The 24,996-nt window shown below is 39.5% G+C and overlaps 3 protein-coding genes across 4 annotated transcripts in view; 1 reads left to right on the top strand and 2 right to left on the bottom strand.

Annotated features, from left to right (window-relative positions):
- Positions 1-5,431, top strand: part of bicdl1 (BICD family like cargo adaptor 1) — a 29,954-nt gene extending 24,523 nt beyond the window's left edge. The window contains exon 11 of the mRNA XM_088009108.1: positions 1,083-5,431. Within this exon, the coding sequence (XP_087865234.1) occupies positions 1,083-1,250 (168 nt within the window). The 3' untranslated portion in view covers positions 1,251-5,431. The remainder of the gene's footprint in view (positions 1-1,082) is intronic.
- A 2,183-nt stretch (positions 5,432-7,614) lies between these two features.
- rab35b (RAB35, member RAS oncogene family b) lies at positions 7,615-21,289 on the bottom strand. The gene is made up of 6 exons (XM_014967167.2): positions 20,984-21,289; positions 18,494-18,544; positions 16,552-16,675; positions 11,431-11,555; positions 11,223-11,347; positions 7,615-9,754 (listed from the first exon to the last, which is right to left on the bottom strand). The coding sequence occupies exons 1-6, from the start codon at positions 21,033-21,035 to the stop codon at positions 9,626-9,628; spliced, it is 606 nt and encodes a 201-aa protein (XP_014822653.1). The 5' UTR covers positions 21,036-21,289; the 3' UTR covers positions 7,615-9,625.
- A 1,254-nt stretch (positions 21,290-22,543) lies between these two features.
- The window catches only part of gcn1 (GCN1 activator of EIF2AK4), a 40,178-nt gene continuing 37,725 nt past the window's right edge, over positions 22,544-24,996 (bottom strand). For both annotated transcript variants that reach the window (XM_014967170.2, XM_014967169.2), the window contains exon 57: positions 22,544-23,201. In XM_014967170.2, coding sequence (XP_014822656.2) covers positions 23,076-23,201 — 126 coding nt within the window. In that variant the 3' untranslated portion in view covers positions 22,544-23,075. The remainder of the gene's footprint in view (positions 23,202-24,996) is intronic.

Consider the following 24,996-nt stretch of genomic DNA (forward strand, 5'->3'; position numbering starts at 1 on the left):
ACACAAATCACAACCCAATATTGCCACTGCTGCAAACCATGAAGAAGACACCAGCAAGTGGTGGGAGGGTGACGGGTTTTTAATTGACTTATTACGTGAACACACTTATTCATGTGCGTTTCTTATGTAATGGAAACAGAGCAACTGCGACATTATGTCTTTTTGACATTAGCAGAATACCAACAAAGTTTTGTGCACATTTGTAACAAAGATGCAGCTAATGGCCCTAAACTACGACAGAATAGGAGTTGCAACAATCTATCCAAACTCACCCTGGAGGAACTGCTGTGGTGGGACATCGAGTCTCCGTGAACTTAACAACACAGGACACAACATTTGAGCTAAATTTCTTCCACAATGATGGAAGAAAACGGATAAATTCATTGAATAGAACTGCTTTTAGTAGTCGCTGTTAAACGGTATTAGTTTTTGCTTCAATTATACTCCTTTTTAACTTAACCTATGAGTTACATCAGACCTCAACACTGTGCATTTTGACTTGTTGTTTCAGTACTTCTTGAATTATTACACCAGCAATCAATCAATCAATCAAATTTTATTTGTATAGCACATTTCAGCAGCAAGGCATTTCAAAGTGCTTTACATGATTTTCAAAACATCGTTTGACAAGGAAACAGTGAGAAAGAAAAATAAAAAGAAAGTAAAAAGAAAGGATGAAATCATTAAAAAGATTAAAAACATCAAATACGTTGAAAGCATTAATTGCCATAAGCAACTCTAAACAGGTGGGTTTTAAGCTGAGATTTAAAGGCACCCAGTGTTTCAGCTGTTTTACAGTTTTCTGGAAGTTTGTTCCAAATCCGTGGTGCATAGAAACTAAATGCTGCTTCTCCTCGTTTGGTTCTGGTTCTGGGGATGCAGAGCAGATCAGAACCAGAAGATCTGAGGGGTCTAGACGGTTGGTACAGCAATAACAGATCAATAACAGCAGTTAACTTGACAGAGTCCAGTCGTTTCACATCTCACCCCCACCCCACCTCACCCACAGGCTGGCGCTATCTGTGTTTATGTTTCTCTGCGGTTCCCTTCTCTCTCGTTCACTTTGCCGTCTCTGGCTGTAGGACGACATGCACAGAGTGATTGACCAGCAGCTGATGGACAAGCACCAGGACGAGTGGCGCTCGGTCCACGCCGCGCTGTCCGGATCGTCAAGGAGTCAGTCCCCGAGGCGAGCTCGCCGCGTCTCTGAGCGGGACAAGAGACTTTTCTCTTTTTTCAAAAAGAACTGAGCCCTGTTGGAACTGGCCCTTAAAGCACAGCAGAGACACGCAGAGACAGACGCAGGTGAGGGAGTGTATGGGTAAACAGCTCAGCCAAAGACAGGCGGTGGTAGACAGGCGCTGATGTTGGGGGGGAGGTTCAGATCATTTTTGCACTTTATCTGTCCCATTGCTCTGCTCCTTACTGAAAGGAAATGAATGAAGGTAAAAAAAAAATAAAAATAAAATAAAAATCAACACTTCCCCAGAGGCTTTGGCTCAGCAATCCACCCTAAAGAGCGCTTTGCTTTCTGGTCTTACAGGACAGGACAGGGTCACAAAGTTTACCTCCACAGAGGAAGGTTTCCTTGTAGTGCCTACAAAACCCACTGCCAACTCTGTAGAGGTGGAAAACAATGTTAAAGCGTTTCAGCATGTACAGTATGCATCTCAGTTATCAGGCCGAGGAGTCTGGGGAAAGGCAGAAGTTTGAAGTATTAAGGTAGAGCTCAGAGTGTAAAGAGAAGTTCTGGCAGTGACAGAGTAAACACAACGATGGGGAGTCTCTGAGGTTTATTCATGTGTCAGGGAAAAAAACCGGACGTGAACGTGGCGTGTTCAACACAACTGGAAAAGGTCAATTCCCAAATGAAAGAATATAAATGGAGGGGATGACTAACGGGCACTGTGATGGACTGGTGACCACTGGAGATAGGCACCAGCACTCCTCCTGACCCCACTGGGGACCAGAGTGTATGATAATGGATGGGTGGACTGACTTATGGGCATTTTAAAAATGCAGTTCTAAAAATGTAAAAAAATAAGAAAAAAATTAAAGAAACCTCTGACTACCTTAGCTATTGTCGCTAGTTGCTTTGATTGCAGTAGATCTCAGACTGAGTTTCTAAGTGCAACAACTTTTTATTTATTTATTTTTTTTGAACAAACAGCCAGCCTGATAAAAACCAGCCCCTTCTCCTACGTTATTTGCTAAGTACAGAGGGTCTGTTGAGAAACGCTTCCTGGACTGTGTTGAGGTTTTATATTTTACAATTATTGTTTAATTTCTAAGGTTGCACTCTTGCGTCAGATAATCTAAATCAATGTCGGGGAATAATTCAAACTTAAGATTTACAACATCTTGATTAGCGTTCATAGCCGGGGCTGAACCCAGATGTTACACCAAGAACTATAGCTAAAATTCTGGCATTTCCGTGGTGGACGTACAGCGTAGTAGTAATAACATATTCACAAAATGTAAACAATATGTTGTAGCAAGACGTCTGTCAATCATTATGAACCACATGAGACATGAACAAGGTTGTGAGAAGTTAGCCCTTTGGAGAGACTGGGATTTCCCCCTGACTGTTTGGCGCCAGTTTTGTTGAAAATTTCACAAATTGTAATACATTACTTTTAATTTGTTTTAACAATTTTATTGTAAACACCAGGGAGTACTTAGCCACACTAGCCCATCTAAACCAGTCAACAGCCCAAAGGGAACGTGAAGCCAGCCAGCCAGCCTCCTGGTGAAATTCTCCGGCCTGTTATAGTTTCTTTGGGAACATAAATATTTTTTTTATTTTAATTTCTTAGTTCTTTTGTATTTAAAAAAAATTCTAATGAATTTTCATCCTTTGTTTAAGAATTTATCAACATGGCGTTGAAATATTCAGCTTAAATAGGAATAGGATTGGGTTGAAGCAACAGAAGGAAAACTAAATTAAAAAAAGAACTTTTGAGTTTGTGGGATGTTGTCGCGACCTCAAGAGACTCTCCATCCTCGACCCTGACAGATGAATAAACCTTTGTGGGGATGGAAGAACTCCTTAAATCTATCTTAGTGGTATTATTTCCCTACTGCTCACATCATGGACATCATTTGAAGAAAAAGCACTGCTGAGTGTTGTCTCCGTGATGTCAGTCATCTTCCTAGTTGACCAAATTTCTTGTTTACATCAGCTTGAGAAGGGGTTAGGATTTATTATATGAACAATAACTATGAATCCCACCGGTTAAAAGCATGTCAGTGTACCACAGCTGTCAGCATTCAACGTGACCGTTTGCATTCACTCCTACTGGAGATGGTCTACCTCCATATTTCTCGCTTCAATATTTCACAGGCACTTTGATTTCTTAGCTTGCGGGCTTCCATACTTGGGGGGGTATTTCTGACTCCACTGGCGAAACACAACGAGGCGAGCTCAGATCTTTGAGTGTGGATGATTTTCTGTGTGGCACATTAATGTCTCATGTCTGTGTGTGTTTGAGCTCATGTTTAATGAAGCTGTGCAAACCTATGCAGGTGTCTTCACGTCATCTCAGCTGGTTGTTGGGAAGGATCAACCCAAAGAATGATTTTTTTATAAAAATGACAAATAGGTTTGGATGATATATTTATAAGAAAAAGCATACTTTTTGACAGAAAATCTTTTTGTAGAAAGACATATCTGTACAATGTTTTTGTCGACTGTTTTTATGTCTTGTGAACTGAAACTCCTTCGATGGAACAAAGTATCTTTTGGTTTCTTTTTCTTTCCTCTTTGGTTGTTTGGTCTCACACAGTGAGAGAAATTTCATAAATTCAAATTATTTATTCAAATTCTTTATCTATATGATGCAATTTACTGGACCTACACACAAAATTCTAAAATGTCTGCACATTTAAATGATCTATAAGAAAAGAAATAGATTTATATATTATTCTATTGTTTTTTTTTACAGAAGTGTTTAACTACCCAAGCTAGTGAATAAATACAGGAGCAGCATCCCACTAAAAGAAGAAACCTTCTTGTTATAATGTTTTATGAGTTTCATATTTCATTATAACAATACCGTTCCTGTATTTCTTTATTTCCTTGTTCTGGCAGTTAAATGCTTCTGCATGTAAACAAATGTTTAGCAAGATTTATCTTAGGTTAATTTGTCTCATTTTAACAAATACTGGAATTTAGAAAGGGGTGTACGCAGCCAGCTAAAGTTTATATTTTAGCATCACTGTGAATGTTACCACCCACATTCAAATCTATCAAGCTATAGTGCTTTGATGCTTCAGGGATAGAGCCTAACTAGCTGTGTCCCTGGTTTTAGGGGTAAGATAGCCTAGCTTATTTAAACACAAAGCTAGCTAGCATGAATAAACAGCCCTAAAAGTCAAGTATGCTAATTCCCATTGAGATCTAGATCTCATTTTCAAGGGATGTATGGGCCTTGTGATTTTCAGGTAATCTGTTATTGGTAATGACTTAAAATGAAAAGAACTGGGACTGAGGTTCTGTTAAAAATGTACGAGCAGCTAATATCTTGACTGCAGTACATAATTATCTTCATCTGGCATAAATTGAGACCAGCTAACTTGTACCTCTGTGCGTCTCTCCATTCAATTACAAGAAATTTAAAGTGACTTTGGTCATATTTTTATGAACCTGTCACAACTGCATTGGATGGTTTAAGTCTTTATAGGGAAATGGAGGTTGGAGGCTGTGCAACACCAACTGTCTTCCTCTGTGAAACATACTGAGAATGGAACATGTTAAGTATTTATACATACCTACCTAATAGAAAATTAAGGCATACATGTTAAAATGGTGTACACTATAACCTCTGTGTTTGTTTTTATATATCAGAGTTATACTGACCGGAAACATTTCCATGTTTCACTCTGAGTAGTCAGTAAGATTTTTAGCGCTGCACCACTTCCTACCTCCATAATTGATTTTTTTTTGTAAATAAGCATCCAAGCCAAACATGACAATGATTAACAGACTTGAATGATAAAATCTGCATAAACCTCAATGTTTTTTTTAAGTAAAATTACTTTTAAGATGTCAGAATTTCACTTTAATCTTGGCTCTTCTTGGCTGCCTCCAGGATCAGCTGGATGTTTTAGTAAATGAAGACACAGAAAATCTTAAGTACTGTATGCAAGAATTAAGGTAAAATATTAACAAATTAAAAACATTTGACATAACTTCAACAATTGACAGTCCCTGTAAGAGCCATTTCAAGAGACAACAGTTTTGAAAATGAACCAGTAGGTTATTTCCAGGTTTTAGTCAGACTAGTGAATAATCACTTTTAGTGTAAACATTTACTTACTTAAGATAGACTTGATAAGAGTTTTTTTTATCAATATTGTCCTGAAACAATAGTTTACTCCATAACTTACATAGCAAAAGGAGACGCTATTTCTCTTTAAGGTAAAGCAAAAACGACACAATCAACCCAATTAAAAAAAAAAAGTAACCTCAAGCATCAGTTTATGACATAATAATACTGGCCAGCAGAGATGATCACAATCAGTGTTTTTATGTTACCAATAATCACATTAGCCAACATATTGGAGTCAGTACTGGAACTAAACTTCAGTTTCTTTGTTTTGTTTTTTTATGTCATCTTACAGGAAAAAAGAAGAGAAAAAAATGTTATGTTTGATTCTGTTGACTTTATTTTGATGTAAATGCTGTTTTTTTCTGGTTGAATTTCTCTGACACTGCAGCCTGAATGAATTATTTCCCTCACATCTGAAAACATGTCCAGTGTCTCTGTGTGTGTCTGGCTGGACGTCCTGATGCCGGCCACCATAGGTTGAAGTGTGTGTTGCAGTGGGAAACACAGAGATCCCATTGAGTGTGTTTGTGTTACTCATCTCTCCCTCGGTCCGATGTTTTCGAATTTAGTGCTTTCGGTGGGCTCATTGTACTCCATGTGAGTGCTTCCATTCACCACTGACTGACGACACTGTTTTAGTTACAAAATACTTCAAACTATTCAAAAATATTTATCATGCAATTTTCTTAGCATCCTTGTTTTTGTACGAATAAACTCTTTACAATCCTCGTGTCTCAGTCTCTTCGAGTTGGAAGCGCTTGTGTTTGTGGTTCCCACAGTTGGACAAATGGAGCTGCTGATCCGTCTAATCCTTCTGCTCAATTACAAAAACAGTGCATCAGATATAAACAGCACTTTGAATATACTGTACAAATTGTTGCTGATTAAAAATTAGTAAAGAAAAAATGTCTCTGGAAGGACAAAAAAACTATTTGTTTTGAGTAAAGCATTTCCTCCAATATTTCATGTAAGGGTCCAGATTCAGTGGACATTTTCATCCAATAATATTAACCACCATCATTTTCTAAACTTTACTAAATATTGTTATATTACAAACACAAACTTTACTGTATTTTATTAGGATTTTATGAGACAGTAGGAAATAATATGACTTAATTAGCGGCATGCTTAGGAGGAACGCTGCAAATGGCGGACAGCGGGGAGGTGGAGGAGTTGAGGTATTGTCTGGTCAGACCGTCAATTCCTGAAGAGACACACACACACACACAATCGGATAAGCGCACATGGAATCTGCAGCACCGTAAAAAAATGACTCCATCTCTTAAAATTGCGGGAGGGTTAAAAATATTTGCAAATCTAAAAAAATAGTATAGTTTACAACTGTAAAAGGCCTTCTCTATCAGATTCACCAGTTAAAATGGTTCAAGCCTTCATTTTGTGTAACTTTAAAGATTTACAGAAAATGAAATCCTTAAATCTAGTGCCTCAGAAAATTTTATTACAGAAGATCAATTAGAAAATTATTTTAAAAAATAAAATAAAAGAAATGCAAATTTTACTTTCATCTGAAAAAAGGACTTTGGACCACTGAGCAAGAGCAGAGTTTTTTTTTCTCTCCCGAGCCCGGGTTCAACATGTCTGACGCACAGGAGTGGCTTCACATCAAGAATGACTCTTGATGAACCTCTGTTCACCCCTTGAATGGATTTTGCTTGACAAGGCTGTCATCATCCCTGCTGCACCTTTTCCTTTTACCCAGATGAGACCAAAATATCGCTTACTGCAAAATGCCTTTTAGTGTTATACCAAGAACATATGAAGAAAAAAAACATGAAAAAATTCCACACTCCAAAACTGATCTAGTAGCGAGAATGAAAGAACATTTTGTTGGGAACCAAATTTACAAAAACATTCAAAAAACAAAGGTGAGTGAAGCACTTACTGACTGCTATATTTCTTGATTTTGTTTTAGGATTTTCAAAATTGTTTTTTTACAGAACAAAAGATATGTGTCCTTAAAAAGTGGCCCAAGTTGTTTGTTTTTTTTTTTTTTTTTCCAAAAGTGATTGTTTTTGTATAAATGATCTTTTGGAGAAAAAAAGATGTGATTTAAAAAAAAAAAAAGTTAAGCCATTATTTTAGAAAGGTGACAGTCATATCAATATATTTAGTGCACTATTTATTAAACTGCAATTATTTTTGCTTCCTTATTGCTTTCGCCAGGCTTCAAAATCAACCTAAACACCAATTCAAACTTTACACCATCTTCAGAAAAAAACAAAAACAGAGATTGCTAAAATGAACTCGGGACAAAAATCAATCATTATGTGTCAAATATTTATTTCTTTAAAACGTTTATTACTGATTTAATTCATGTAGGGAAAACTGAATAGTACATCTTTATTTCTCCAGTGTACAGCGAACCACAGCTGACGAGTGTGTCGTTTCATGACCCCAGCACACGAGGCATGTGCAGCACATGCACGATTTGGTGCGCCAATCAAGTGTGTATCTTTTATATTGAATATAAACACACATTTGTATATATACACTATACACCATGTGTGCACTACATACACACGGTAGAGAGAAATCAAAGTGTGGGCTTTCTGATACCTGTTGGCGTGAACCCACCAGAACCCGCTCAGGGTATTTCCTCCTCCTCCATCTCAGTAAAGCTCTCCCAATTAAAAAACAACAAAAAACAATAAATGTCAGTAATAGATGCTGATGGGAAAACATGAGTCAGGTCCAGATGCAGGGGATCCAGTGCTACCGCTCGTTCTGCCATGTTGTCGCCATGGACACCGAAAACTGACTGCTAACACTTGAACAGGTTGAGGAGGAGGGAGGGGGGAGGGCTGGTGATGGAGATCAAAACATGGCATTAGTCACTGTTGATGGCGAGAACACAGTCAGTTCTCGTTAGTTTTTACCAAAAGAAAAAAAAATCTGCAAAACAAAGTTACATGTCCAAAAAAACAATAAAAAAACTAAATAAAATTAAAACAGAACAGAAAGAAAGCAACCCCAGTCCACAGTCCGGTCTGGAGGAGAGGACACGGCGATGGCGGGTTTCTTCTTGCAGATGGTGAGTCGGTCGCTGCGAGGTGCTGATATGTGGGTGATGAGGGAATACAAGGCTGGCGGCAGCAACACAGAAGAAGAGGAAGAGGAAGAAGAAGAACAAGAAGAACAGAGGGAGGGAGCATTTCCTGAGGACTCAACAGGGTCCCATCAGACGCCGATTCACCCTGTATCCTGGCCAGCCAACGGCCGCTATGGCAACAGTCCAATGAGAGGCTCTGCCGAGCTAATATATTTATATAGATCTTCTTTGTTTTATAATATTGGCAGTATCTTTGTTTTGTTAAAAAAAAAAAAAAAGGTTTAAAGCAAAACGGAAGGGGAAGTAAGACTGCAGTGAACAGTGTAATGGGAGCTCTGGGAGTGGTTCACCTGCTCTGCTGCACAGAGAAAATAAAACACAAAAACAATGGAAAACATGAGATCAGTTAACATTGGCTCAGCGCTACTGGAAGATAAGTGATTAAGGAAGGGGAAGCTTGGCAAAATACAGAGAGAAAAGAAAAACATGAGAAAACACCAGTTCAGTCCTTTAGGTTAACTGCTAAACGTGCTAATCGACTTCATCGTTGGGCTCGTTTCCCCCGACAACGAAACTGAGAAGTTCATGATCTGTTGGCCAGGCGGGCGGATGAAATGTACGCACTTTTAAACACATGAGGAGTTCTTTCTTTCGCAGCCATGCGCAAAGTCCTCACTCCGCCCATGGGGAAGAGAAAAAAAAGAAGAAAAAAACTAATTAAATGAAAAAGTCTAAAGGAAACGAGTCCTCCCCCCCTCAGGTTCGGAGCCGGCCTCGGCCCGGAGCGTCCTGTGTGCGGCGGAACGGGAAGGAGAGATGAGATACTGATAGGAGGGTAAGACGGGGGGGGCGGAGTACGCAGACGGAAATCTGAGCTTTGTGTCCGTCAGACGTCGGCTTAAGATTCTTCAACGAAAACGAGGAGCTCAGGTCAAACAGTGCTTATCTGATGCCTTCCAAATAAAACCTGATCTGACGTTTCATAAAAATCTGTACAAATTCTTTCTTTTTTTTTTCCTTTTCTGTTTTTTTAAAGTCTTCATGATTAGTTTGTCCAAAGGGGACAATATTTCCATTTATTTTATTTTTTATTTTTGTTTCTTTTTTTAAACTGTATATTCATTAAATCTTTATCTGCTCTTTAATTTAGATGCTCTGAGTCCCATGGTGTGGTGTGTGAGTGTGTGGAGAGGAGATGCCTCCGGCCGTTCACCGCTCGCTTTTGCTAGCAGCACTTTTTCTTCCGTTTACTGTTCCGGGTGAGTTTGACCACGTCGTTCTGTTGCTGCTGCTGCTGCTTGGCTAGAACCTCCTTCTTGGCTTTTAGCACCAGCTCTGTGATGCAGTTGAACATCTGCAAAGCAACAATATGACAATTACAAAGTGTTTGGAGGACTTTCTTTTATTTTTTCCATTTTGGAAAGAGGCTGATGCAACGCTGGATTTATTTTAAATTAATAAATTACACGATCACAGTGATTAAAAGATCCCCACTTTTATTTTGTGCCCGTGCATAAATGTGAGTTTCTTGCAAATATTTTGCAAAAATGGTCAAAAACCTTGGGCTTCACCGAGTGCTACCTCCCACCTGCAGGTGGCAGTATTTCTTACTTCTACTACTCAGCCTGACTTGGCATTAAGTTAAAAGTGTGACTTCTGGTGAGCATTCCAGCCAAAACTTCCAAACTTGGAAGTTTTAATTTCCCATTTCCAACCACAACTGGAACGCATCAACAGTGTGTGATCAATATGTAAATCACAGTACATCTGATCAGAGTAAATCAAACAAACAAACAAAAAAAGATCAAACTATTTTTAGTTTAAGTAATCAAAATGTTTGTATTTATGCTTGTCGTCTTTTTTTCTGTAATATTCCTTGCAAATATTTCTAGTGTAGCAGCATAAAAGTCAGTGAGTTTGATAGTTAAAAAGAAAAAAAAAAAAACACAAAACTTATGGAAGCCTGGAAGGCCTGATTAATACAACACAAAAATATAAAACAATGTTCAAACAGCAAATGGAATTTTATATGACAAACCAAAAACAGAAGATTAACTATGAAGTGAAAGGAGGCTGTCTTGGGAAAACAGAGCGTCTTCAGTCAATATTTCTGAATTGAATTGTGAATGTGAAAATCATGCAAAAATATTTAACATACAAAGGAAGTAGCTATTTGCATTCAATCCCTTTACTCTGACACCCCTAAATACAAGGCAATGTAAGCTTCAGTAGTCATCTAATTGGTAAACAGAACAGAGAAGTTCATCAGAAAAACACTCAATGTGCCATAAGCTTGGTGAATATAAAACATACATAGGTGTACAGCATTGATGTTGGTCTGCTTTGACAGGCCACAGATAGTGAGAAGCATGGCCTCTGTATTATAAACTAAAATATTAAAGCTGGAGTTGCACCGATTACAGTTATTTTTTAAAAGATTGATTACCGATCTTTTAAAAGGCTGAACTGTCCCGATTTTGGCAGATGTTTTTGTCGGAAAAGTTGCTAAATACAGTTGGCAACAGTGGAGAAACTGCTGAGACGAGAAGAAAACAGTCCAGTCAAAGTCCAGGGCTAAATACAACTGACAATCGGACTATTGTATATAGAGAAGGATGGAGAAAAATGTAAATGTTTAGATGTAAAAAGCTGGTAGATACTCTAAGGTGAAACTGAATCATGCCATGCCTTTTGGATTTTTATTTGTAAAAGGCTTCAGAAATCAAAACACAGTTGTGAACTCCAGTAAAATGCATCGTTTCTGTCATAAGTGGGAGTACTTTTAGAAAATGACTCTGCACTTCGAGAAGAAGCTGCCTCACCTCTTCAACGTTGATATTTTCTTTCGCGCTCGTCTCAAACAGGCTGATTCCCATCTGTTCCGCAAACTTCTGCGCGTCGGTCGTCTCGACCACCTTCGAGCTGGGGTCGTCGTTCTTGTTTCCCACTGAAACGAGGAAACACATCACAGGTTCTGATCGTCTCTGCTTTCAGCCGGGTCTCCTTCGGCGGCGCGAGAACGAGACCCACCTAATATTCGGCAGACGTCGTCACAGTTCTGGTTGATTTCATGTAACCATCGTTTGACGTTGACGAAGGACTCGGCGCTCGTGACGTCGTAGACCACTATGACCCCGTGCGTTCCTCTGTAATATCTGGAGAAGAGAAAACACAACATTTGTGTTGGCACCCGTTTGTCTTTGGAAGGTGTTGGACACATAAACGTGTGAGACAATTAGTGATTCAGCAAATAGAATTAATACATAAAGACAAAACACAAATTAGAAAGCTCCCCTGGCTAATTATAGGTTCACCAGTTGCAGTTTTCTAGCCAATCTGTAAGAAGCCTGACGTGCCAATTCCAATTTTAGCCAATACCAATTTATTTTGTCTGAAAAGTTGCTAAGTATAGCGACAACGGAGCTAAGTTGGCAACAAAGGAGATACTATTGTTAACAGCACACATACCAATTGGTTCTGGTTTGTATCACCAGAAGACCTAAGAGGTTCTGGGAGATTGATACAAGATCTCTAAAGTATTGTAATGCTGGGCCGTTCAGCAATTTATAAACTAAAGGAAGTATTCTAAAGTCTGAGCTACAGGGAGCCAATGGAAAGAAAAAATAAACCTTTCAGCCCCCAGACCTAAATATTATAGAAATATTTAGTTGAGCAGATTTTATACCAGTGGTGCCAGAAGACAAAGCTGGCAGTCTTTTTTTTTCTTTTTTTTTTTTTTGTATTGTAGCTGGCGTCCAGAAGATGGGGACAAATCTCAATTTTGAATGTAATCAACCTGCAATTTCAATAAAAAGATTAAAAGGGCCAATACTTGTTAGCTAGCTGCAGCCTCAATAATTAGTTTGGTTATAAGTCCGATATTTAGGTGAAGTGTGGAGAGAGGGCGCATCAAACACACACAAAGAAGCTTTTGTCAGCCTTCCTGTTCGGTGGGACTGTATGGGGATACTGCTTTGCTAGCCAATTTTGTCCAAAATGTCCAACAGTAAAAGGACAGCAGGTAGGTGGACACACACACACACAGCCAGACTAAACCTTTTCTCCAGGAAAAAAAAACAAAACAAAACAAAAAAATACATTACACAAAGCTGAACCTCTTTATTCAATAACTTGTTACTTATAATCCTTAGAATATTTGTTAAATTTTTACATCTCAAAAAACATCAAAGTTGTAACTGTTCACCACTCGACTCCTCTGCAGGTTGTTCTTCCCGAGCGGTCCTAGCAGGTCATAACCCAACAATCCACATCCACAGCAAAATTCATTTAGGACGTAATGAGGTGCAACAACACTCCACTTCAGTGCCGGTAACAATCAGCCTGAACAGGCATCATGTTCTGCACAGGGATTCCTGGAGGCCTGGTAAACTGGCACCGTAGTCTTCCTCAGGGGCTAAAACATCCACACCACCTCATGACTTTATTCCTTCAAGACGAGTTGACTTCCTGCTCGTCCTCGCTGCAGTGGTCCATTTACGTCTTACTAGCTGGTTTGAGCTAACTGCAGCGTGTAAGAACCCGTCTGTCCCTGCTAAACTCACAAAGGGACAGGAAATCAGCTCAGGTCCAAGCTTGCAGCATAAGCGTGGTGACTCTGTTGGGTCACATTGACATCGCAAGTCATCGGCTCTAGAGTTGGAACAGTACAGAGACCACCTCCTTCTTGGTGCAGTTGTTTTGGTCTGCGTGATTCAATCACACAGCACAAGCTTGATTGACAGCACCAAGACCCTCTTCTGCAGCTTTAAGTGAAAACGCCTTAAGAACTGAGATTTTAAGTTACATTACTCCACTTAAATTGACTAGAAAACAGCCAGAAACCTCAGATCAGTGTAAATCTTTGCTTTAACAAAAATATATTATGCCATTATAAAAACTCTTACAAATTCAGCAAGAGGTGTGGAGAGTGAAATAGTGGAAGTTGAAACCAGGAAAAACACTGTGAGGCATTCTCTAACCATGACAACACGAATGTGACAGAGCAGAAGTATAAAGCCTGTGATCCATGAAGATAAAATCTGACAGAGCCTGTTTTGCCTTCTGTGTGGTAAATTAACTGAACCTGGACACTGTTGACTAAATATATACACACAGACTCATCTGCAGTCCTGGTGTGTGTACATTCATACCCTGACACACAGATTTTAGGCAACTTGAAGCACTTCAACATGCATCGTTTCCAGCAAAAACGATGCTGGAAACCAACAAGAATACGAAGATGACCCACTGAGTCACAGTGTGCACATGATCATTTGGTAGCAAGTCTTCAGCTGAAAGGTTTGCAGCCTGCTAAGACCTGATGAGGCCTGTGTACTAATGGGACGAATTCAAACAAAAATAACCCCCCCAAAAAATGCACTTCCTGGCATTACTTTCTCTACAGCCACGTCTTGTGTAGAGGCACTGATTCTGCATCCTTACACCAACATGAAGAACTTGTTTTTAATGCTCATCTGTTTAAATGTGACTTAGATGACTTTGTTCCACAACATCTTAAAGAGCAGTATTATGTAAAAAATTAACATTCTTGAGCATTACATCGTGTTATGTTATTCACTAATCTAAAACATACCTGGAGTGTTGCCTTCATTCTTTCATGCATGTTTGAGAAATCTTTTAATCTCCCATGGCAACCATTCAGATGTAATAAATGCCTGGGTGGATCTAGCTCCGCCTTCAAAGCGCTGCTCCTCCTTAGAGCTGCAGCTTTCAAGCTACTGAGTTTCCACCTCGTAGAGCACCCCTCGCCCCACTCAGCTCCTTCAGACTAGCCAGCAGCAATTAGCAAACACCTGGTGGAGCTGAGCATCAGCTGACCTCATTACAGGAGTTACTTCTCAGTGCAAAGCTGGTAAAATGTTGCTAAAAGTTAATAGAAGAGTGATGTGATGACTTCCTGGGGGTGGAGTTTCAGAAAGAGCAGGAGCTTCTTAAAGAGACAGGCCCAATTTCAAGGCATTAAATTACAAAGTCAAGTATGATATAAACAGTATTTTTTACAAAAAAAAGTTAACAGTTACTTGACTGCGCTATAAAATGCTACTATATGCCTATAGTGCCCCTTTAATATAATACAAATCCATTATAGTCTTTATGGTCTTAAACTGTTAAACCGTAATGTGTAGTGAATCAAAACCACAAGCCTTTATAGAGGTAGATAATAATACCATTAATTAAATATTTTCACCAAAGTCTGAACAGTGTTAAATAAATATTGCCCAAACCTAGTGTCAACTTGTTTAAATTACAAAGTTCATAGTTTCAGTTTCATAGGAGACACAGGCTCTCTAACAAGAGACATTCAGGTAGGCAACAGCAACAGAACACTGAACACATTGTATAACGAGGAAAAGACGTCTACCATCGACATCATTACCTAGGGAACGTTAATCACTTGAGATGTTTTGGATGCTTTGCCTTCCTGAGCTCATTCTGCCGGACTGAGGAACTGATGGAGTCCTGCAGCAGTGTAGTCACTTGGGTTCAGTTTGCTGCTGGATTATTCAAATTAATGGAGAATGAAATCACTCTCAACACTGCGGCTCAAAGACGCCCTGATGATTCATCTGGGGTGGATATTGGGGTGGGGGTGTAGCGACAGGAAAGTGTGATGTTCACTCCTAACTAACCCTTACTAACTTTAAAAACTAGATGTATTTATATAGGGCACAATCGTCTATAAACTATAGTTGTCCACGCTGCGCATATCTTGAGGTCATATCGTGTGGGCCACAACGATTTCATGTTTTCCTTAGAAACGTTCACACACCAGATATTGATACTAGAACTTTCACGATAACTAATTTTGCTGGATGATAAATTGTCCCAGAATTTACTGCGATAAACATTAATATTGTTGTTTTGAGACCATTTTCAAGTAACATAATGGTAATGGCATAATAATGGAAGAACATATTCTTCAAGGTCAATAAACTTTAAATTCTAATGATCATTTAAATACTGGAACTGGAAAACATTTTAAATATCCAAAATAAATCAAAACAACAGAAGCAATAAAATGAATTATAAACCATCCATAAAGAACATTGTTCTTCTACTTCTTCAAAAAAGGGGGCAAAACACAAAATTGAGAATTTTTGTCATCCAGTTTTTGGTAGAAAGAGAGAAAAGAGAAAAATGACAAATCATGCAAAGGGAAATTATTGAGCTAGTTCAAACATATTGATTAACTGATTTACTGCTTATTCCATCAGGCCTAATTGACACTCAGTTCAGATTTTTTGAATCGAGTATTGCCGTAATGATTTCAAGAAATCCATTTATTTTTTCTGTGTGGTAATTCATATTACGAATTAAATGCAAGTGCAATGAGATTTCTGCATGAATGGTTTACGATCCCAAAGCAACTCGCATGCGTCACACAGCAGTGCTCCGTTGGACGGAGCAGTTTCTGAAACGATTTTCAAGTTTATCCAGTAATAGGAACAGACAATATTGTCACAAAATCATAACATGCAGGAAGTTAACAAAACGAAAGCACAGCTAACGGCAACAGCATTTTGCGAAGCACTGACTGCAACTTCTGTAGAGAAGTCTGTCTCGTCAGGGCCAGGCTTTGCTTTAACTTTTTTTTGATCAGTATATGAAATAAAAAAATACCCTGCTGTTTTATCTACCCTTGCATCACTGGGATGCATCTGATTCTCATTCACAACATGTTGCAAAATGTTTTAGTTGGGACAAATGATGCAGCATAGATTAAAGGTGAACCCCAAGAACAAACTGTTGTCCTTTATAACGTAGTTGCTGCTTCTGACTGATCTAAACGCTGTTAGTTGAGCAGTGATGTTTCACAGCGGCTAATTGGAAGATAAAACAAAACCTGAAAAACAGTCGAGTTTTAAAGTGTCCAAGCGGTTAGAAATCAGAGCGAGCCCCGAGGCATACGGACCAAAAAGTGTAAGTGCAGCTGTTGCCGTTGCACAGCGAGGAACCTCCCTCTTCCATCTGTAATTAGGATCTGTGGGGGAATCCCACCCAGTTTCACGGGGAAGCACAAACTCACTGTTGCTGCCTGCCAGCTGCTCCCCTCATATAATATCTCATTTGACGACCACAGAGCGCCTCCCGAGGCTTCGATCGGCAGCGTGGAGTGGCGGCTCTACTCACGTGGAGGTGATGGTGCGAAAGCGTTCCTGGCCCGCCGTGTCCCAGATCTGCAGCTTCACCTTCTCGCCGTTGATCTCCACCGTCCGGATCTTGAAGTCCACGCCTATCGTGGTGATGTAGCTACCTGCGAGCAGCAGATGGAGACGGATGTAGAGAGCGGCACGTGCAGATGTGGAGGAATGTTGTTAAAGTATTCGTACCCTGTGACGTTTTCAACATTTTGTCACATTGCAGCCGCAAGCGTCACTGTTTTTATGGAGGATATGGGGTTTGGAGTTTTCTAACAGTTAAATATGTAAAACTGTGACGTGCATTTCTACTCAACCCCCTGCTTTCTACTCAAGATTCTAGATCAGGTATCTATGACAATCTGCCCTATCCATAAGGGCAGATCTATTCAGTCTAATTAAATTTTTTATGCTCTGAGCGACGTCATGCTTTATTATTTATTTTACGTTATATTTAGAATTCCTAATTGTACTTTCTAACCATTTGAAAGAAGATTTGTTGAGGTTTATTTTTACATGTTTGACCAAAGTAGTCATCCTGTTTTTGTTTCTTTTACTTATTTTAAGTTGGCTGTTGTTCTAATTCCACTGACTGAACAAATTAAAGTGTTTTTACATTTTGTGACACTATAGTTAAATGTTCTGTACTGGTGCAGCGTTAGCAAATATAATTATAATTCAGTACATTTACCGCTTTGTCTGTATAAAAAGAATAAAAAGTTTTAAGTAAATTCAGCATTGTTAGTCTCTATGGGATGATTAACGGCCAGAACTAACCCTCAGCCATCAGTGTTGGCATCGGTCATGAACAAGTTAATCGGTGCGTCCTCAGTATTTACTATGACTTTTGTACATCAGGAGACTGAAAATGTTCTCCGTCCGTCTTTATGAAACAGCTCAATCTTAGCCAGATTAGACGGAAAGCATTTTTAGACTGTCCTAAACTTTGACTTGGCCGTTCTAACCCATGAATACAGTTTGATATAAACCATTCAACTGCAGCGCTGGCTGTGTGTTCAGGATCCACGTCCAACAGAAAGGTAAACATCTGCCTCCTTTTCAAGCCTTTGCTCCAGCATCGGTCTGTATTTAACTCCATCCATCCATCATCCCATCATATTTGCCCAGCTTCCCCAAAGCATGACTCTGCCACCACCGTGTTTCCATGTGGGGAAGGCACTTTCAAGGTCAGGAAGGTCAGGAAGCACAAACTCACTGTCGCTGCCTGTGACAGTGAGTTTGAAACAGTGACAGTGTTTCACTGTCACTCATTTTCAAGATTGAGAATGTTTTAAAAAGGCCAGTTGTGGCCAAATATATTGATAAAACTACTTAAACTGCTAAAATATTAACAAATAGCTGATTCTATATGATATGAAAACCTCTTACAGTTAAATATTGAACATCTTTTCAGCTTCATGTAATTTGGCAGAATGCAGATAAAACTGCAGTGATTTGATGGATTAAAAATAATATTATGATATATTATGATAAATAGATGGGTATTAGCAGCTACAAGTGTTTGTTTTATGGAATGGCAGCACTGAATCTCCACAGCAAAATGCCACTAAATTTAGCACTAATATTGTTTTAGACCAAATTTTCCACAAATATCAAGATCCCATAGAAGAAAATGTATGCATCTTCTTTTTTGCAAAGCTTTTGTTTTTAATTTACTTTAAAACCTAAAACCAGAAATTAAACTGTGTTTTTTTTTTTTTTTTATTTATTTACATGACAAATTGCTTTAAAATCACTCAACAATCATGTCCTTTTTTTCCAAACATTAATGGCTCTAAACGAGTTTCACTTCACTGGACAGAGGACCAGCTATGGTTTGCCATATAAAACTCCCCAAAGGATCCTCTGTGGTTTGTGGCTGTGATGTGACAATTTGTTAAGGCGAGGTGTGAGGCAAGGGTGAAGCCACAAACCTGAAAATGTGTTGTCTGCGAAGCGCAAAAGGAGACTGCTCTTTCCCACTCCTGAAAAAGAAACAAAACACAGGAAAAGGTTTAGAGCGCAGCAGGTTCCTAAAGCCTCCCGTCCTCGTCTCAGACGGTTTGGTACGGCCTACGGGTGTAACTCAAGAGTTTAACGTGGGTTCGTATCGTAGACATCATGTGATGACGACAGCAGCAGTTAGTGTACCGACTTTAAAGTCAACTTATACAGACACCTCATGAGCTCAATTAGATTTATAGCTAAAGTGTAACAAACTAAAACACCTAAAAGGAGCAGAGAAACTATGTACATCACAAGTTAAAGAAAACAAAAAGGAGGACAGCAATGTTTACAGTGGGATCACTGCTTTGTCCTCAACAGATCACCTTTCTGCTTCAGGCCCTCCTGTCCTGCCCGTTCCTTTGTGTAGTTGCAGGCAGCTAATATTTGATTGGTCACAGGCTCTTGTGATCTCTATGTTGCAGAGTTTTGTTCAGGCTAACAATAGAAAAACCTCAAAGGAGAGTTTTCAGAAAACATCGTGGCTTCCAGCTGCCTGACTAAAAAAAAAGAAAAAAGGAATAAATCACTTTCTCTGACTAGAATAAGCTCCACTGTCAGGAGTTATCGCAGGTATACGATGAAATATTTGCCACAATTACATGGAACATGAATGAGGTCACGTCAAGCTGCACTGCAGGGTGAGAATCTCATCTCACTACAGCCATCAGCATCTACAACTAGAGGACATCTGTACAGTATGATTTACAACATTTAGCTTCCCTTTGGGAGATTAAAGTATTTTTGGATTGAACTGATTTCAGTAACCTTGGTGAAAAACTCCCAAGGTTTCACTACCACGGCGATTACAAGCTGCAGTTTTCAAACTGTGTGACTTTAATAGTGGCAAGTGGTAAACGTTTTGTTTTCACAACACGAATGTTATTTTATTTTTGTGATCAGAAATATTTTCAAAAAGACTTTTCTCTTCTGCAAGTATGAGGGGAAATATAGGAGTCGTCTTTCATCCAGCTGACCGGTGGCGTGGAGGAATGGTACCGTTGGGTTACTCAATAAAACTCTGGTCACTTTAACCTGATGTTGAATTAAAATTACTGTAGTAAGCCATAGGAATAGCACAACTGAATATTTAAAATATCTTAAAAACCATGGAGGTCGGTGGAGATCCACTAATCAGAACTTTTATGGCCAATGCTGATTTACAGCTCTGCTTAAAATCTGAGCAAAATTAAGCAGATGAATAGGGGGACAGAAAATACACACTTTTCAGTGTTTTACTTTCTGTTCAGAAAGAGATTCATTAGTACATTATTACCACCAGTCCCTGCACAAGCTTAATTAGCCAAAATGTAACAGGTGACTGTTGACCGCTTGAAGTAAAATTGTATTTTCCTGCCGAAAAAAAAAAAAGCTGTGCTAAACAGCAGACAGTGGCAGCACAGCTGAAGAGACACTGGAGCCTGTGTGAGAGATGTGCCTTGTTCTCCACTGTGGCCGGCCAGCTGATGGGTTAGTGGTGCCAGGATTTGGAACTGTCAGTGAAAGCAAAGATTATTGACCCCCCCAACCTCAAACAAAATCAGACCCCCAGCAGGATGAGACGTTGCTTCTAAAGAGGGTGGAGTTGAATTACAAAAGTGCCAGTGGAGTAGCTCCAACCACCCCCAGTACAGCTTTTAGGTGTGACTGGGAATTTCTCTTGCCTGGGTTGGGAGTACATATGACAGCATGCGGCTGATTGCTCTTAATACTTCGTGTTGATACTGCCCACTTTGTTATTTTCACTTCAGTTTGGGCAGCTGCAGCGATGAACTCTTCCACAATCAGAGAGTTCAGACTTCCATGCTAACCAGGTACCTAAACTGAATCACTCCGACAGCTTCCCGCCACTTAGTCAACATTAAGCACTTATAATTAATATAAATAACCTATTGAGTCAATAAGTTAACACCAACAACATAAATAAAAATGTCTAGAAATAGTTATTTACATTGCCAAGCATGAAACAGAGATGCTAGCTTAGCTTCAGCTAACAGATACAACCAAGAGGCCAAATGAAACTGACATAAGACAGCCCCGGTGAAGCTATTTAGGTCAAAGAGAGGCTATTGCTATGGAGATACAATAAATGCCCCACTAACTACCGAACAACACCCGAAACGTTCGTGAGACAACCTCAGAAGATGTGGAGGCGGTATCCGGCCTGACATGCCCAGTCCGGACACACAACCTCCGCCCTGTCACTGGCACAGAAACATGGCGGATGTGTACATTTCCCTCATTATTTTCGCTCTAAAGCTATAAAATGACACACGGTAAACGCGTTCAGACAGTGTGCTGTGGCGCAACGCTATATATCTCCCTCTCTTCTTGTAAAAAAAAAAAAATATATATATATATATAAAATAAAAAATTCGACAAGGCCCACTTCCCGTCCCGCATCCCCGGCGTCTGCTTACCGCTGTCACCGATGATGAGCAGCTTGAAGAGGTAATCGTAGTCCCTAGCCATGCCGGTAGCTGGTAGCTAACCTCCGCCTTGTGCAGCTTCTTCGCTTGGCTTGTTGCTCAGGTCCCCCCTGTCCCGTAGAAAATTTATCTGCCCCCAGGTCCCCTGATAAGAAAAAAAGAATAACAACCGAAGCTTGAAACTACTAGCCCCCCGAGCCGGTGGCGTTTTTCTCGGGGTTTCGCGGCGTCAGCAATCCTCCTGCTCCGCTGCAAACAGCCGGAAACTCTGCTTCCTTCTCTAGCGGAGCTGCACCCAAGTGTGACCCGGCCTCACTGCGCAGACTCCAGCTATAGCGCGCATAGGACAAAACAAGATGTGGAGCATCTGAATCAGTGAAAGGCTGAACTATTTTTATCGTTTATTCTAATTTTTTTATTATTAACAATAATAATAATAAAAAATATCATACATGTTGAAAATTTTTGTTGGAATTTTTTTAGTATAAAACAAACAACACACACACTCAAAATAAATAAATCAACGAAATTTAGTGAAAACTTTATGCTTCATTAATCCAGTCAATAAAAATATAACTAAAGAATTAGCTTTGTTCTTTTGTCACTTTTCTTTTGTAACAAAACAAAAAATATACAATGTCTGCTTCTGTTGTGGAAAAACTTGAGATGTTATTTTGGTAAACTTGATATTAGAGTGGTACTTCTTTAAAAAGTCTGACAACCACTGATATTGCTATTTATGTCACCAGTTTGTTTATTTTAGTTATCTCATCTGCAACATATTCTTCAGTTTTATCTGGAATACATCAACTGCAGTGTTTGATAGTTCTGCAATAGATTGCAAATTTAGACTGGGACATGACCAAAAGTTTTCATTCAAGTTATTTCAGCCAATGCGGGTAATACTGTGCATCAGGAAGTAAGGTGTCCTATTGTTTCAGTAAGCACTTGTTTAATGATCAAATTTGAATGTTTTGTTTTTGCTTGTAATTAGTAGGGCACTATTATGCAAAATTGACTTTTTTTTTAGCTTTATATCATGTTATGTTATTCCCTCATCAGACACAGCTGGGATGTTGCTTTGATTCTTTCATGTATGTTTGAGAAGGCAGACATTCTAGCTACCTAAATGCTCAGCTCCTTCAGACTAGTGGCAGCAGCAAATAGCAAACACCTGGTGGAACTGCACATTTGCCAAGCTTATCATATAACTACTTCTCAGTGGAACCCCCCCAGGAATAGGTGTAAATGGAGAAAATGTGTTGTGATGACTTCCTGAAGGCGGAGTTTCAGAAAAAGCAGAAGCTTCTTAAAGAGACAGAGGTCAAATTTTAAGGCGTTAATTTGCAAAGTCAAATTTCTTTTAAGTCATGTTTGAAAGATATGGCATTTTGTAACAACTGTATGTGTTTTTTGGGCACATGATAGTTGGGCACCAGACCCTCTGTAACCCTGCAGTATAAACTAATGTAGACATTGTATGTAGTGAAAACAATGCTCACACATATGGACAGAAATACAAGTTCTAAATGACCTCAGACAGAAATGAGCTTCTTGATATCACATTATGAAATCAGTTTTTATTCTGTTTTGCCTTTTTACAACAGTATCACTGATAAGAATGATTTGTCTCGTAAGCGATTGCTTCCCCCCAAACATCTCTCACATGCCAAGTCCAAATAAAATTAACGACAAGGTTGGCTTTCTTTACATTCACATCTGAAATGTTTCAAATCAGTTTGGTAAAAGTAGTAGCAGAACACTGGAGTATCAAAACAGATTTGGCATTGCGTTTTTCCAACATGTTTGGTACATAATAATCTGTTTGGTACAAGATAAAAGAAACAGGTAAGAAATTGGGCTGAAAAGCCGCTAAAAGAACGGGGTAAAGTGAGAGAAAGCAAAAAAATATTTGGGGGTGGTGGAGTTTGAGAAAGTCGAGAGATCGGTCACATCTCCACCCGTCTCCACTTTCTCCCACGCTGGTTCAATCTGAGCATGTGTGTCGAGTGTCTGGGGTTCTCATACACTCAGGATCTGTTCACTGTGTCAGTCAGACATTTTATCATCAAGTCCTGCTCCATCATGTTAGTATGGTGTCGTCGATCTCCTCGTTGGAGTCTGGCAGGCTGGCAATTTTCTTCAGTGAGCGGCGGTGACACTCTGACAGGAGTTCGTTACTCGCAGAGTCCAGAATGGCAGTAATACTCTGGTGAGCAGGAAAGATGAAAAGGGTTACAGTCAATTTGAGACGCTTAGTTGAGTTCCCATTACCAGTACGAACAAAAAAAAGGGTCAAAATTCAGTTAATGACAAAAAAATATATAATTCTGCAATTGCTGTGTTTCCATTAAATAAGAAACACAAATAAAATCACTCATGAATAAGTTTGTTCATGTGACAGGTCATTAGAAACATACAGCGACATCAACCTCCTACTACGTCCTGTCATTTTATTAATCTGTATCACCATTAGTAATTAGAAAGGGACTTTGTACAGCTCAAGCTAAAAGGTGGGTCTTAGCGCAGTCAATCATCTCTCTGTGTGGCACTTGCTCTCTGGTACACTGCAGCTAGCATAGCCTGTCATGAATACTCAGGCTAGCTACCACAGCCACTGATGACAGCAGATAAACAGTTTTCCAGTAACTGTAAGTCGTTTCTCCACCATTAGCACATTTAGCAGCGAGAACACGAGGTTGATCGACAGCGCTAAGACCCCCCCCCCCCCCCCCCCCGGCTCTGATTGGTTGTTTTTGTTTGGGAGCGGTGCATTTCTTCAATAGCACCTCAGGGAGGACAATATTTATCACTTAAACTCTTACTGTATTTTCATAATTCTAATATACGTGCCTATTAGAGATGTGCTGATCAGGTTTTTTCCTCCCGATACCGATCACCCATGAGGGCCGATCACCGATACCGATCACATAATTATTATTATTATTTTTTTTATCATAAACACTACTGGTTACATTATGTGGAAAAAGGAACCATGAATTCACCTTAATTTAAACAAAAACTTGTTTTTAATAACTTTTTTCAAGAAGAAAACTAAACAAAACAGGCATTGTGCAAATTGTACTGCTATTGATAATACTATCTTTAACAGACTGATAACATATGAAGGCTCTGAAGAGGCTAAATAACGCAAAGAGCCAAAATAAAACCTCTCAACATTGCCGAAAAAAATTCAAGTATAAAACTTAACATTCAAAGGCAAAAACAGGTTCCATTACAATAAACAATCCAGAGTTACTGAATGAAAACTTCCTGATAGCATGGCGGCTAGCTGATTACTGCTAGCTCTGATTGGCTGTTTCTGATTGAGCGGAGTAATTATGCAGAACAGGGAGGAGATCGATTATTTTTTTTAGAGATTATCTGTCTCATGTTAGGACAACTAAAGTTTTAATACGTATGTAAAATTTATTTTTTTTTAGGTTTCAGGGGTCTCAAACTCCAATCCTCGAGGGCCACTGTCCTGCAACTTTTAGATGTGCCTCTGATGCGCCACACCTGAATAGAATAATTAGGTCAGTGGCAAGGCTCTGGAGAACTGATCTACACAAAGATGAGGTAATTAAGCCATTTCCTTCCAGTGTTTTGTACCTGTGCCACATCTAAAAACTGCAGGACAGCGGCCCTCGAGGACTGGAGTTTGAGACCCCTGACTGCAGCTTTAAACAGAAATTCGGTGTGGGAGTCACTACCAGGTGGAGCAGAAGCGGCGCTCCATCTGTCAAATATTACTACCTGTAGCGTAGCAGCGGTTCAACAGCGAGAGCAGAACCAGCGTCTTACATCGCAGCTCAAAGACTTAAATAATTTTGCGGGTTATTTGTTTAGCTCACTGACCGTCATGCTAATCCGGGTGAGTGTTTGTAGCTGTGCGCTGCTTTAGCTGCTATCTGATCCTCCGTATGTCTTTTTACTGCAGTGAGCCTCGATGTAGCCAAACTCCGTCAAGTATGGCATTGTTTTTATATCGTATTAGCTTCGTT

The sequence above is a fragment of the Poecilia mexicana genome, unplaced genomic scaffold (assembly GCF_051168715.1).
Source record: "Poecilia mexicana isolate PSO_F unplaced genomic scaffold, ASM5116871v1 scaffold_9, whole genome shotgun sequence".
In the NCBI taxonomy this organism is placed as follows: Eukaryota; Metazoa; Chordata; class Actinopteri; order Cyprinodontiformes; family Poeciliidae; genus Poecilia; species Poecilia mexicana.

Bases quoted from the DNA above. Each gene is read 5' to 3' on its own strand.
- rab35b (XM_014967167.2), bottom strand. From the start codon at position 21,035: ATGGCTAGGGACTACGATTACCTCTTCAAGCTGCTCATCATCGGTGAC. The intron at 11,556-16,551 runs GTGAGTAGAGCC...TCTCTTCTCCAG, and splicing joins TTTCGCACCATCACCTCCAC to ATATTACAGAGGAACGCACG. The intron at 11,348-11,430 runs GTGGGTCTCGTT...TCCTCGTTTCAG, and splicing joins CGACGTCTGCCGAATATTAG to TGGGAAACAAGAACGACGAC.